Raw genomic sequence first — 13111 nt, 5'->3', positions numbered from 1 at the left:
CTAGGGAGAAAACTCCTAATTCAGCGACCTTGAAAGTGTCTGTTGACCTCTCCGTCTTGGTTCCTTACCAGAGACATTGGAACCCTGAACTAGAGGATCCCTGCAGGTTCCAACAACCTTTCAGCCTAAATCTAAAGTCCAGAGTCTAGAACACAGGATAAAGATACATATTCATCTGAAGAAACTTGAACCTGTCTTAGATCCCGGTGTTGGGTTGTGTGGATACAGAGGGAATGAAAACCTCTCTGCTTTTTTGCATGAACTCAAACTTCTGCTGGATCCCTTGATTTGGCAGGCAGGGAAGGGAGAGGGAGAGAGGAAGGCTGTAGGTAAAGCCTGTGGGAGGCAGACTTGGAAACAGGTATATGTTGAGTGTGCATGACACCAGGGGCAGAACTTAGGCAAGCACCTGGGGGCTGGGGATGGGAGGGGCGGTATAGTTGGGGTTACAGAAGATAAGCACAAGGCCAGGGAACAATATGTGTCACTCAAGACATCCGAAAGGAATCTGGACTCCTCTTGGGTCACCCTAATAGAAGTATAGCAGGATGAGATAATTGTCAAGATGGGAGTTTCTGACCAGGGTGATCCTTATCAAATTGAGACATTATTAAGACATATATAATGATTAAGACATATATAATAATCATATAATGATTATTAAGACAGAGCTCACCTTACCTCTGCCTGAGCGGGGCAGGAAATTTTGAGGATGCTTGGGAGGTCCTGGCAAGATGAGGGTGAATAATTTGAGACCAGCTTGGACTACACAATGAGGATCTGTCTCAAAAAAAATAAATAGACAAATAAGTAAAGAAATAAATATAAAAAGGATTTTCAGATCAGACTTCAGATCTGGCATTTTACAATCTCTTATATAGAAGAGGGAGCTAAGCCTTTCTCATCCTCCCCCGGCCCCTGTACTCCGCAGGGATGGGATGTTGACAGAGTACTCAGTTCTGGTCCTATAAGTTAAAGGGCACACAATTGACTGCTGTGCTAACAGTGGCTTTCTTGCCTCTTGCAGTGACACTCTCTGCCGCTCCTCCCTCCTACTTCAGAGGCTTCACACTGATTGCCCTCAAAGAGAACAGAGAAGGCGACAAAGAAGAAGACCATGCTGGCACCTTCCAGGTAAGACACCACTCATTGCCTTTTCCAGTGGCCTTGCCCGCCTGGCAGGTAGAAACCAAGTGAACTTGGGCTATGTGGAGGAGTCTATGTAAAAGGAGAGGTTAAGGCCTCTTGTGCAGCTTTCGCGTGCTTCCTTGATGGCGGCCAAGTGGGCCGCCTCCACTAGAAGGACCCCTCGATTGGTAGCAAAGGCTGCAGGTCTGCTTGAGCGGGCTTGGTCACCCAGCAGGCCTTGTTTCACTCTGGCAGATCCCACTGCTGGGCGGCGCTGGGCTCTCTGTACCCTTGGCAACAGGCAGTGCAATGTGGAGCGAGTGCTTAGAACCTGGCTCTGGCCTGCTGCTTCCCCTGAAGTAGGCATCTTGTGATTGACCAGAACAAGAGCTTGGGACAGTCAGGCTGGAGGGGGTTCAAAGCCCAGGGAAAGGATGCTAAGGGAGTGTGGAGGCTGATTTGTGAGGGAAGGTTAAAAAAATTACACATGCTTTGCTTGGCTAAATGAGCAGACACGTTTAGGAGGTGGTGGTCTATGAAGAGAAGTGAGGGGTGTGGGAGAGGCGGTTCTGCCCGCCACTCTGCCGAAGGCCACAGCAAAACGAAAGTGGGTCAGGAGAAGAAAGGGAAGCTCAGAGGCAAGGCCCTGACAATAAGTCATATTTCACTGTGGAATATTCTTCCAAGGGAGGATGGCAGGAACACTGATCCCTCTCCAGCTAGATGTCAGAACACATCCCAAAAGGGCTGCGGTGATCCTAGCGGGAGTTCTGGCCGAATCGATCCTGATCATTTCTGGTCTCCATTTTCTGTTGTTCTGGCATTCGTTTTTGTCTGGCATTTGCAAACTCAGAAGAGAAAATGAGAAGCCAGGAGAATGCTTACACTCAGAGCTGGCTGCTGGGGACTCTGGTGTGATGTGTGAGCTACTCACGAGACCCTGCCCCAAACAGCTTGTCCATTAGTGTCTTTTAATCACCTGGGACCAGCTTGTAATTACAAGTTGAACCTTCTAACTTTAACTTTTTATGTTTTAAAAACATCTATTCATTTGTGTGTGCACGCATACATGTGTGTGCCGTGGCACGCAGTGGAGGTCAGAGGACAACCGTCGGGAGCTGGTTCTCACCTTCCACCACGTGGGTTCTGGGAACTGAACTCAAGGCTTCACCCTTGGTAGAAAGTGTTCTTGTCTAACGATCTGTCTTGCTGTCTCTTTGATTTGTTTGTTCATTGGGGGGAAAGGAACATGATCTTGCCATGTGGTCCTAGATTCCCTGGTGCTAACTATGTAGCCCAGGCTGCTGTCAAAGTCATGGACATCCTCTTGCTTCAGCTCTCTGAGTGTTGGAGTTACAGTGGTCACCATCACGCTCCACTAAGTCTCTTTTCTATGCACGGGAGTCCATGCTTCTAGTTTAGTGAAATTGTTAGCTCTATGCCCATTTAGCCAGCCTTTCATGGAAAGGAACTCTCAGCAGGCATGTAAAAGTGTGACTCCATAATACCACCACCCGTGTGCTTGCTGCCTGCCCGGCTCTGCGCCAAGGGCTGTCTCTTATCTTAGCATGCCTTACCTGAGGCTTGGAACTCTTCTTTGAGCTTCGTATCTCTTCCTGATTTTTCCTCATTTTTCCCTTGGGGCTTCTGGCACGCTATTTTTGTTACCTGGCCACGGTGGTGTTATCAGAAGCATCCGCGGTAAGTGGGAACTTATAAATGCAGAATCTCAGCCCACGGAGACTAGATGAGTCAGGCCTCAGAGCAGGGTCTGCCCCTGTATTTTAACAAGCCTTCTGGGGAACCTGTGGATTGAGAACCTTGGGTTCCATGAGACATTGAGGAACCCATGCCTCCTTCAGCAGTCATAACAGGGGCACATCCATCTTCTGATATCTGTCTTCTGATTGTCTTCACCAGCCCTGGGGAGCAGAGTGGGTAAGAACATGAAAACACCGATTATGATAGTTACATCTACCGGGCCATCATACTTGGGAGTCGGGTACTTTCTGGTTTCTGTTGACACGATCCTCAGTGATGAGTGAGCACTGTTGCTCTCTCTACACAGTGGATGTGTTTGGGGTCTCAAAGTAAGTAACTTCCCTAAAGCCACCAAGCTCTGTGTGATAAAGCTGAGATTCAAATCCAGTCCAGGCTCTACCTTTCTGTTTATAACCATGGTGTGGCAATTGGCATGTACTTGTTCAGGGCAAAAAGGAGGCCGTGTGTGTGTGTGTGTGTGTGTGTGTGTGTGTGTGTGTGTGTGTGTGACAGCAGTGTGTGTACAGGGTTCCTGAAGGAATATAATTTTATTTCATTTTTGTAACAACCTTCTGAAGTCAGGGTTGGCATTCCCATTTCTCCCAGGATATAACTGAACCTTCATGGCACTAAGTCAGAACAGGCTGATACCGCCAAGCTCCACAGGCTGGACTAATATGCTTCTCTCATAACAAATGTCTTGTTTCTCACCTTACCTTTGAGCCATTAAATGCACATTCCACTGGTTCTCCTGGTTTATGGGATTAGTTGTGTGTGGACGAGGTCATGGACCAGATTCCCAGCTTACCTCTCCTGCACCTTCCCGCTGTAGCATGTGAGAGCTACATGTGAACACATTTGAGAGCTGTCACCTTTCCTTGACTGATTGACTTGTTCATTTATTCACTTATTGGGTGCTTCCTGTGCCAGGCGCTGACTGAGCTCAGCACTGGGGACCATGGTAAGGCAGAGTTGTCCCGACCTGGTGAAGCTTGCTGTGCCCTCCTTGCCATCATCCAGTTAAGTCAGCCTCTATAGCTGACAGGTGGAAGCCAAGCCACCCACTCGAATAGAAATAGAAGAATTATAATCACCACTGCCATCTTTGAAAATGGCATTCAAACAATAGCTAGATACACATTTTCATCTGATACCTTCCCTCCCTGAAAACCACAAGGACTTCATAACAGCGAAATTTGCACAACCTGGGGCTGGAGAGATGGCCAAGCAGTTACGAGTGCTTGGTGCTCTTGCAGAGGACCCTGGTTTGTTCACAGCACCCACGTGATGGCTCACAACGGTCTGTAGCCCCAGCCCCAGGGGATCCAATGCCTTTTGTGGGAACCAGCCTCACATGTGCATATACATACATGCAGACAAGACACTCAGACACATTAAAGAAAATATTTTTTTTTAATTTTTGTGTAACTCTAGATAAAGAATCACATATTACTTTTAAACATTTTTAAAAAATGTTTACTCATATGTATGTGGAAGGGATGGGGTGGCAGAAAACTTGCAGGAGTTAGCTCTCTCTTTCCACAGTTGGGCTGGGCATTGAACTTCGGTCATCAGGCTTGGCGGCAGGCACCCTTATTACCTGCTGAACCATCTTGCTGCCCTCATCTTCCTGGTTCGAAGGTGGTGTCAGCTAGGTTGTTATGCTTCTCAATGCCTGAGGACTTAGCAGAAAAGCCAGACTCACCCACCACATGTAAAAGCAACAGAAGCAAGAAGCTGCCTTGGGCTCGGTGGAGAGGAAAGGGTTACTGCTCTGCTGGCTGCTGCAGATGTCCTTGAGAAGAGCTGGGGTCCCCTCCTCTGCTCCAGTCGTGGGTTCAGGGTGGCTGTGTTGGCACACGAGGGTGTCTAGCTGCCAGAGTGGGAGAGATACTGGAGCTCTTTATGAGCTAGCTGGGTGTACTCATGGCTAATTGCGACTGACAAGGAGTTCAGAGACCGCACTGTCTGTACAAAAGTGAACTCGCCAATCTTAACAATTCAGCTCACTAAAAACACACTGCTCCCTGGTCCCAGGCCCAGAACAGTCTAACTCGCTCTCTTGCTTCCAGCAGGTCTCAGCCCCAGATGTCCTCTTCCAAAGGAGCTGGGTTTTGATTCCCCACCCCCATTTAAAACTACACCGCCCCCCACCACTCTGACCCTGAGCTGGATTCTTTGTTCTTTGTGCTTATTACCAATGACACACTGCCTTATCTGTTTCAGTTGCAGATATGTGTGTTTTCCATTCCTTCGCCTAGCCTTCCAGGAGGTGGGTTTGTAGTTATCTCCTTTGTTGCTGTATTCTCCACCCTCAGCAAATCTGCTCAGCACAGGGTTGGGCACACATATTTACTGACAAAATTTTCAGCACACCATTTGCACTGAAGTTGAAGTTATTACACCACCGCTTTATGTTTGACTCAGGACCTGTGAGTGTAAACTAGTCAAACAGAGATAGTCTAATGAACATTCGCCCGAGATGAGCCCCAATTCTTGCAAACAAAAAGCCTTTAATTCTTCTGTATTCCTAAAATATGTTTCCGCGACCTCATCACCAACAATAAAAGTTTATTAGCATCTAATGGGTTCTGAACCATTTTAGAACTCCAAAAGAAGTTTTGACACACTTTTCTAAAGCTGAAATGCTGTTGCACACTTATTCTCAGAAACTGTATCTGAAAGAGATTTTCTTCTCATTACATTAACGTCCCCTGCCTGATGTGAAGGGTGATGTAAAATGCTGTCCCCTGGTCAGGACTGGCTGTTGCACTGTGGGCTCACAGCAGCTGCGGCTACCTGCACAAGACCTGTGCAAAACCGGGCCAGTCAATATACCATCATGGGTGGGGAAGGAGCTAAGGAGGTCCTGTCCTTCCCTGAGGAACCATTGACAGTTGATGGCTACCAGGAGAGAGGGAGGCACTTTCTTCAGTGGTGGTCACTGGTTAGTTCCTCAAGCTCTAGTAAATGACCTCCCTCCCACCCATGCTCAGGCAAGCAACCATCATTAAACTCAGTGGGTCTCTCTCTCTCTCTCTCTCTCTCTCTCTCACACACACACACACACACACACAATGAGGGGGAACGTTTTGGAAATAAGTGTTCAGTGGGAGAGGGTAATGGGGGTGTAGGTAATCAAAATACATTATACACATGTATACAGTAGTTAAATTTTAAAGGGTGTTAAGGATGTTAGGATTTTTTGAACTTATATTCACTACTATAAAAGATGGAATAAAGCCACAGAACCAGTTTCCTTATTTGACCTTCATTAGGACAGATTCTCAGAACCACAGCTACAAACGCAAACGAGTTGGGCGTTTCTGTGGTTTTGGTGCAAACACACACTTTTCTCATTTCTGTGACTGAAATGAATGAAAAAAGAAGTAGCTCAGGGAGAAAAGACTTAATTTTGGCTCAGCGTCCAAGTATGTTCCCATCATGGCACCAAAGGTTCGTGGCAGCGGGGCCACCTCCTGTCCATAGAGGCAGGCAGTTGGTTGTTCACATCCTGGTAGGTCAGGAAGCAGAGAAAGGGGATGCTGGCACTCAGCTGACCTCCTCCTTTTCTTTCTTTTTAAAAACATAATTTAGTCCTTTGACAGCTTCCTATACATGCACACACACACACATACACACACACACACACTGCATTGTGGTTTTTCTCTCCTGCCACAGTCTCTTATTTCCCTCCTATCACGAACATTCCCACTTGATCCCTTTCATTCGCCAAGATTCATGGTGTGTGTGTGTGTGTGTGTGTGTGTGTGTGTGTGTGTGTGTGTGTGCCCCAGTTAACTTAACAGGAGAAATTTGTGTAGCTATCAGTTTAGGACTAATCTTTGGAACCTGATGTGTGAGTGAGTACACAGTTGAAGACAATGACTCCCCTTCTCCCTGGATCTATCAACAGCACACAGTTAAGCAGAGAAGCGTGGACCCTTGGGTCTCTCCACTATCCTGGATATCTATGGGCCCCTTTCCGTGCAGACCAGGGTAGGCGTCCGCATGCTGAGTCTCTGCTTGCACTGGCTGTGTATTGCCCAGAGAATATCATTTCACCGCTCTCCTCCGTGTCTCCTGGATTCTGTCTTTTCTTCTTCTGCAGTGTTCCCTGAACCTTTAGGGAACAGTATGAACATCCAGGCAGACATTTATTGGTGTAAAAGGGAAAGAGGTGTCCCTGATTAGCGCTATGAGTAGAGTTTGTTGTGGGTATCAACATAAATGTATAGAATACAGCATATCTTATGCCAATTTAGCTAAACAATAATGTTAACTTCTCCCTAGGTCTTACAATCTCCCCGGCAATGGATTTTTTTTAAAACCAGATTTACATTATGAGGCAGGGGTTAGAAATGTTACTGTTCTTGCAGTGGACCTGAGTTCAGTTCCCAGCACCATGTCAGGAGACTCACAACTGCTTGTAACTTTAGTTCCAGGAATTCTGATGCTTTCTTCTGACCCCTGAGGAAACCCACCCAACACATGCACATGAGCGTGCGCGCGCGCACACATACACACACACACACACACACACACACACACACAGTGACTCACATACATATTTATAAAAATAAAATAAATCTTAAAAATGAAAACAGTCATTTGCAGAAAGTTCAAGGACAGAAAAAATTGTAGGGAGATGGTAAGTTTTGAGCTGTCCCTTGACGTGGACAAATCTTGTGGCTGGACAAGCAGGGAAACAGGAAGATGCATGTGAAGACCTTCCCTTGCTCTGTCTGAAAACCCATCACATGTCAATGCTCCCGTGGATAGGTTTGACAGGTCACAGTCAAGATTTTTGAAAATAAATAAATAAATAAATAAGCTAGAGACTTGTGACATTGTTAGGCCCACCCCTTCCCTTCAGGAACTTAAATGGGGACAAGTATTTCTGTTGGGCCATGATGCTAAGAGAACTGTCACAGGAGACACCACCAAAGTGTGGAGATTGCAGATGTGCATTGTAGCACAAATTATAAAACCCCAGAGGCAGATATTGGGGTCGGGCTGAAGATCAGAAAAGCAAAGCAGTCAAACTACTAGAGAGTTCTTACGTCTGTCCTCAGCGTGACTCCAGACTGCAATGCTCTCTACCAAACCTCAGACTGCAGACTGGGCCCTGAGCTCCTGTCTCTTCCCATCTTCTATTCCTCTCTAGTGCTGGGATTAAAGGCGTGCACACCACCACCCAGCCTCTATGCCTAACTAATGTGGTTACTGGGATTAAAGGTGTGTGTTTGGTCTGTATGGCTGACTAGTGTGGCTAGCTTTGCACTCCAATCTTCAGGCAAGCTTTATTTATTAAAACACAAATAAAATATCACTATAGGGCACCACCACATCTGGCTCTGTTACTGACTGTAATCAACAACATCCTTAGAACTGTATCACTAGACGTGGAGATCAAATTTTAATTTGACAAAAGTCTTCAAAGCCCACACTGGGGCTTTGGGTACCTCCTGTCTCTCTGTTCCCTACAGTGCTTTAATTCTGTTCCTCTCTGTGGGAAGTTGGGAGGAGAAGAGCTGTGCTTTCTTTCAGAACAACACGCTTGGTGCTGAGTTCACGTCTTCCACACCATCAGAGCTCAGAAAATATCTGTCACATAACATGAATTAATTTTCTCTCAGCTCTCTTCCCAGGCAGTGGGCATTCTGTGCTAGTTAGTTTTTTGTCAACTTGACACAAACTAGGGTCATCTGGGGAAAGGGAACCTCCATTAAGAAAATGTCTCCAGTCGGGTGGTGATGGCACATGTCTTTAATCCCAGCACTTGGGAGGCAGAGGTAGGTGGATCTCTGTGAGTTCGAGGTCAGTGTGGTCTACAAGAGCAAGTTCCAGAACAAGCTCCAAAGCTACAGGAAAACCTTGTCTCAAAAAACAAATAAAAGCAAAAAGAAAAAAACAAAAACAAAACAAAAAAGTCTGTATCAGATTGGCCCTGGTAGGCAGGTCTATGGGATGTTTTCTTGTTTAATGATTGATGCGGGGTACCCAGCCCACTGTGGAAAGTGTTACCCCTGGGCAGGTGGTTTTTGTGTTATGTAAGAAAGGTAGCTGGAGGGCAAGTTTGTAAGCAGCACCCTTCCATGGCCTTTAGTTCAGTTCCTGCCTCCAGGTTCCTGCTCTGACTTCCCTCTGTGACGGATTGTAACCTGTAAGCCGAACAAACCCTTTCCTCCCTAAGGTGCTTTTGATCATGGTGCCTAAAACAGTATGGATCACCTTTCTATTGCTGTTTAGCGATACCATGACCAAGGTAACTTATATAAGAAATAGTTTACTGGGAGCTTGTGTTTTCAAAGGGTGAGTTCATGACCATCATCATCAAAGGGGAGCATGGCAGCAGGCAGGCAAGCATGGCACTGGAGCAGCAGGTGAGTGCTCACATGTTGGAACAACAACCACAGGCAGAGAGAGAGCTAACTGGGGATGGCGTGGGCTTTTGAGACCTCTAACGACAACAAGCCTACCCTCCTCCAACAAGACCACATCTCCTAAGCCCTCCCAAGTCGTTCCTTCAACTGGGGGGACTAAGCATGCAACCGTATGAGTCTATGGTAACCAGTCTCATTCAAACCACCACAATACAATACAATTGTATTGCACAGCAATACAAGTCAACAAGGATACCCTCTAATCTCCATTTTCAGGCTAGGTAACATAGACAGAATTAGGAGTCTGATCCAGGCACAGAACCAGTAAATGGTAGTGAACAGGACTTAGCTGCCCTAGGTTTGTTTGTGCCATTTTCTCCATTTCTGCCCTCTTGCTCTTATGAGGGAGGGAAAGACAGTCAGAGGTCCATTGCTGGGTTCCATAAGTCCTTGCTGGATTGTTCCAAAGACCATGTCAGGTTTATGATTTCATATATCTGCCGTGCCACAGGCCTCAGTCCTTCTAAGTCGGATCTCTCCTGACACCCATGTCTCCTTTGATCCTACTGAGGGTCTCTGCCGCTGTCCCGTCTCTGAGGTCTCCAGGGCTCAGTGCAGCTCTGTTCTGGTTCTCTGCACACTGCACTGTCCTGATGTATTAGCTCTCCATTCACTCGCGGGATCAGCAAAGAGACAGAGCTGGGGCCATGACTGCCTCCCTGTTCTCATGGTCTCATCAAGCTCTGGCACGCCGGTTGGTTGATAAGGGCCTTCCAAGTTGATGGCTGGCTGCTGATGGAATGTCTGGCCTTGCCCACATGCTGGCATGAGCTGGCCTCATACTTTCCTGCATGGGAAGCAGCATTGTTTCCACATCTATTTCTAAAGGTCTGGAAATCATTTCCAAGTTCATGATAAAATTGTTTAGTAGCCTATGACTTTTATAGCCACAGGACATTTTGCACATTTATTAAGGAGGTTCTAACCATGCAGCGGGTCGGGCTGAGGGTCAAGCTCAGTGGCAGAGCATTGCCAGCTTGGGCAAGGTTCTGGGTGAACACTGTATGACAAAACCAGCGCATCTCTCTTCCAGGTCTAGCATTTAATGATGCATGTCTTAAGCGCTTAAAGCTCTGTTTATTTTTTTAAAGAGTTAAATTCGGAGTAAATGGGTTATCATTCACCAGAAACAGTGGCCTACTCTAGGGTATTTTGGTTATGTTAAATATTATAATTATTTAACATTGAACATCCTCATAAAGATAACCTTTTCATTTATTTATGTATTTGTGAAAAAAGCAAATGAACCCAGCAATGTGTTAGGCTCTGAGCATGTAGCTATGAGTAAAACAGATTAAAGTCTCTGCCCTTCGAAACACCACGTTTCAGTACTTTCTTCTTGAGTGGAGTCAGGTTTTCTGAACCGCGCAGTTTCCAGGCTCTCACGGGGTTGCACCATTACCCTTGCTTCTCATTGCACCTGGACAGGTAGGGACTCTGACACGAAGCTTCCTTACAGAGATTGCAGAGTCTTTACCAAGTTTCTTTGTTTTGGTTCCAACCTCCTTGGATGCTTGAGTGTCTCAGTGACCCCTGGCTGGTGCCTGAGGGTCCACGGTCATCCATATTCAAGACACAGCGGCAAGAAGTTCGCATGTGTCTCCCATGTGCTTTTTAAAGCAGATCCAAAAAGACCCTTTCTTATGCAGTCTCCTTCTTGAAATGAAGCTGAAGGCCTTAGTCTTGCCCTGATAAACTAATTACTCAATATTGGTTAGCATTTCAAGATTTTCCTAGGTTTGGTATCGTTTATCCAAGGCAGCTGATCACTGGTTTTAAGAGTGACTGAGTTCTATATCCTCAGCCACTGACACTTGTCTCATAGCTGGCTTCCTCTCCTCTCTACTTGGAATGTTCTTCTTGACATCACAACCCTAGTCGCTCACTTCTACAGGCTTTTGCTGTAGTGTCAGCCCTATCAAAGATCCACTTATAAAACAATACCCCAACAAGTTGTTTTATTTTAGACAGGATCTCATGTAGCCCATCTAGGCCTTAAATCTACTATGTAGCAAGGGATGGCCTTGAATTTCTGATCTTTCAAAGTTCTGGGAATACAGGCCTATGTCACTCTGCCTGGTTTATATGTGGTGCAGGAAATCAAACTCTGGGCCTCACGCAGGCTAGACAAGCACTCTCCCAACTATGCTATGTCTGTGGTTTACCTCATCGTCCTTTTTTTTTAAGGTTTATGTATTTATTATGTATACAAAGTTCTGCCTGCATGTACATCTGCACACCAGAAGAGGCACCAGATCTCATTATAGATAGTTGTGAGTCATCGTGTGGCTGCAGGAATTGAACTCAGGTCCTCGGCAAGAACAGTCAGTGTTCTTAAACTCTGAGCCATCTCTCCAGCCCATTTTTTTTGAAATTATGTATGTATGTATGTATGTATGTATGATGGATACAGTGTTTGTTCTTCTGCCTGCATGTACACCTTCACACCAGACGAGGACACCAGATCTCATTATAGGTGGTTGTGAGCTACCATGTGATTGCTGAGAACTGAACTCAGGACCTCTGGAAGAGCAGCTAGTGCTCTTAACCCCTAAGCCATCTCTTCAGCCCCCTCCTTGTCATTCTTAATCTCAGTTCCCAGAAGTTTGTTTGATTTGGCTTAGCATTCCTTGAAATGTCACATGCATGTTGCTCCCCAGCAATTTCCCTCACAGCAGCACAGGCTTCACCAGGAACGGACACTGTTTGGTTCAGCGGCATATCTTTTTGGTCTTTCCAGCAGTGCTTGGCACACAATAGGCACTTAGTAAATATCTGCCACTTTATTAGGTATACCTTTTGGAAGCCAGCCTAAGCGGGAAGTTTTTAAACAATGAGATGACTCTGATTCTGCAGGACTCTATAACCTACTTCCTGTCGATTTCCTTCCTGGAACTGGCTGATTTTCCCAGAATTATATCATATGTACTGATATGAAGACTCACACACCATGCACACACACACATACACGCATGCACGCACACATGCACATACTGTCTTAGTTTGTTTTTCTATTGCCATGATAAACAATCGACTCAGGAAGAAAGGGCTTATTTGGCTTGCTTATTCAGCTCACAGTGCATCACTGCAGGAAGCCAAGGCAGGAACTCAAACAGAGCAGGAACCTGGAGGCAGGAACTGAAGCAGAAGCCATAGAGGAACACTGTTTACTGACTTGCTCCTCTGGGCTTGCCACCCTGCTTTATTACATAATCCAGGACCACATACAAGCAGGTGGCACCACCCACAGTAGTCTGTGCCCTCCTACATCAATCAATAATCAAGAAAATGCACTATAAACATGCCTACAAGCTGGTCTGGTGGAGGGCTTTTCCCAGTTGAAGTTCCTCTTCCAGATACATTTAGCTTGTGTCAAGCTAACAAAAAAAAACTAACCAGGACACACGTGTATGCATACATGCTTATACACACATGTTCACACACACACACACACACACACACACACACACATATACACATCATCATCATCTGGGTTCTTTCCAAAGCAGGCTGTCCATGCGGTGTCTTTGGGGCCCTAGAATAGGATTTCAACATTTGAGCAGCAGCATCACACACCATACATTGACCCTCTACGAGCTTCAGTCCTTTTTTTTTTTTACTTTGCTGAGCTTCAGTTTCCTTGCCTGACTGTTTGGAATAATATTAAGTCAAGGGGTTGTATAGATTTGATGAAGTTCCTAATACCATTATTTCACTGTCTCAGCCTTTTCTGTCCTGGAGGAGGGGTTGTTAGTCAGTCCCATCCTTTCTGTCTT

The 13111-nt window shown here is 46.0% G+C and overlaps 1 protein-coding gene across 1 annotated transcript in view; it reads left to right on the top strand.

The window, feature by feature from the left end:
* Spon1 (spondin 1) overlaps nucleotides 1–13111 on the top strand; it is a 300422-nt gene that overhangs the window by 22767 nt on the left and 264544 nt on the right. Inside the window, exon 2 of the mRNA XM_048460302.3 lies at nucleotides 1028–1134. Coding sequence (XP_048316259.3) covers nucleotides 1028–1134 — 107 coding nt within the window. The remainder of the gene's footprint in view (nucleotides 1–1027; nucleotides 1135–13111) is intronic.

Source organism: Myodes glareolus, chromosome 7 (assembly GCF_982192425.1).
Source record: "Myodes glareolus chromosome 7, mMyoGla1.1, whole genome shotgun sequence".
NCBI lineage: Eukaryota > Metazoa > Chordata > Mammalia > Rodentia > Cricetidae > Myodes > Myodes glareolus.
The sequence above is the reverse complement of the archived record's forward strand: the minus strand, read 5'-3'. Positions and strand labels throughout refer to the sequence as shown.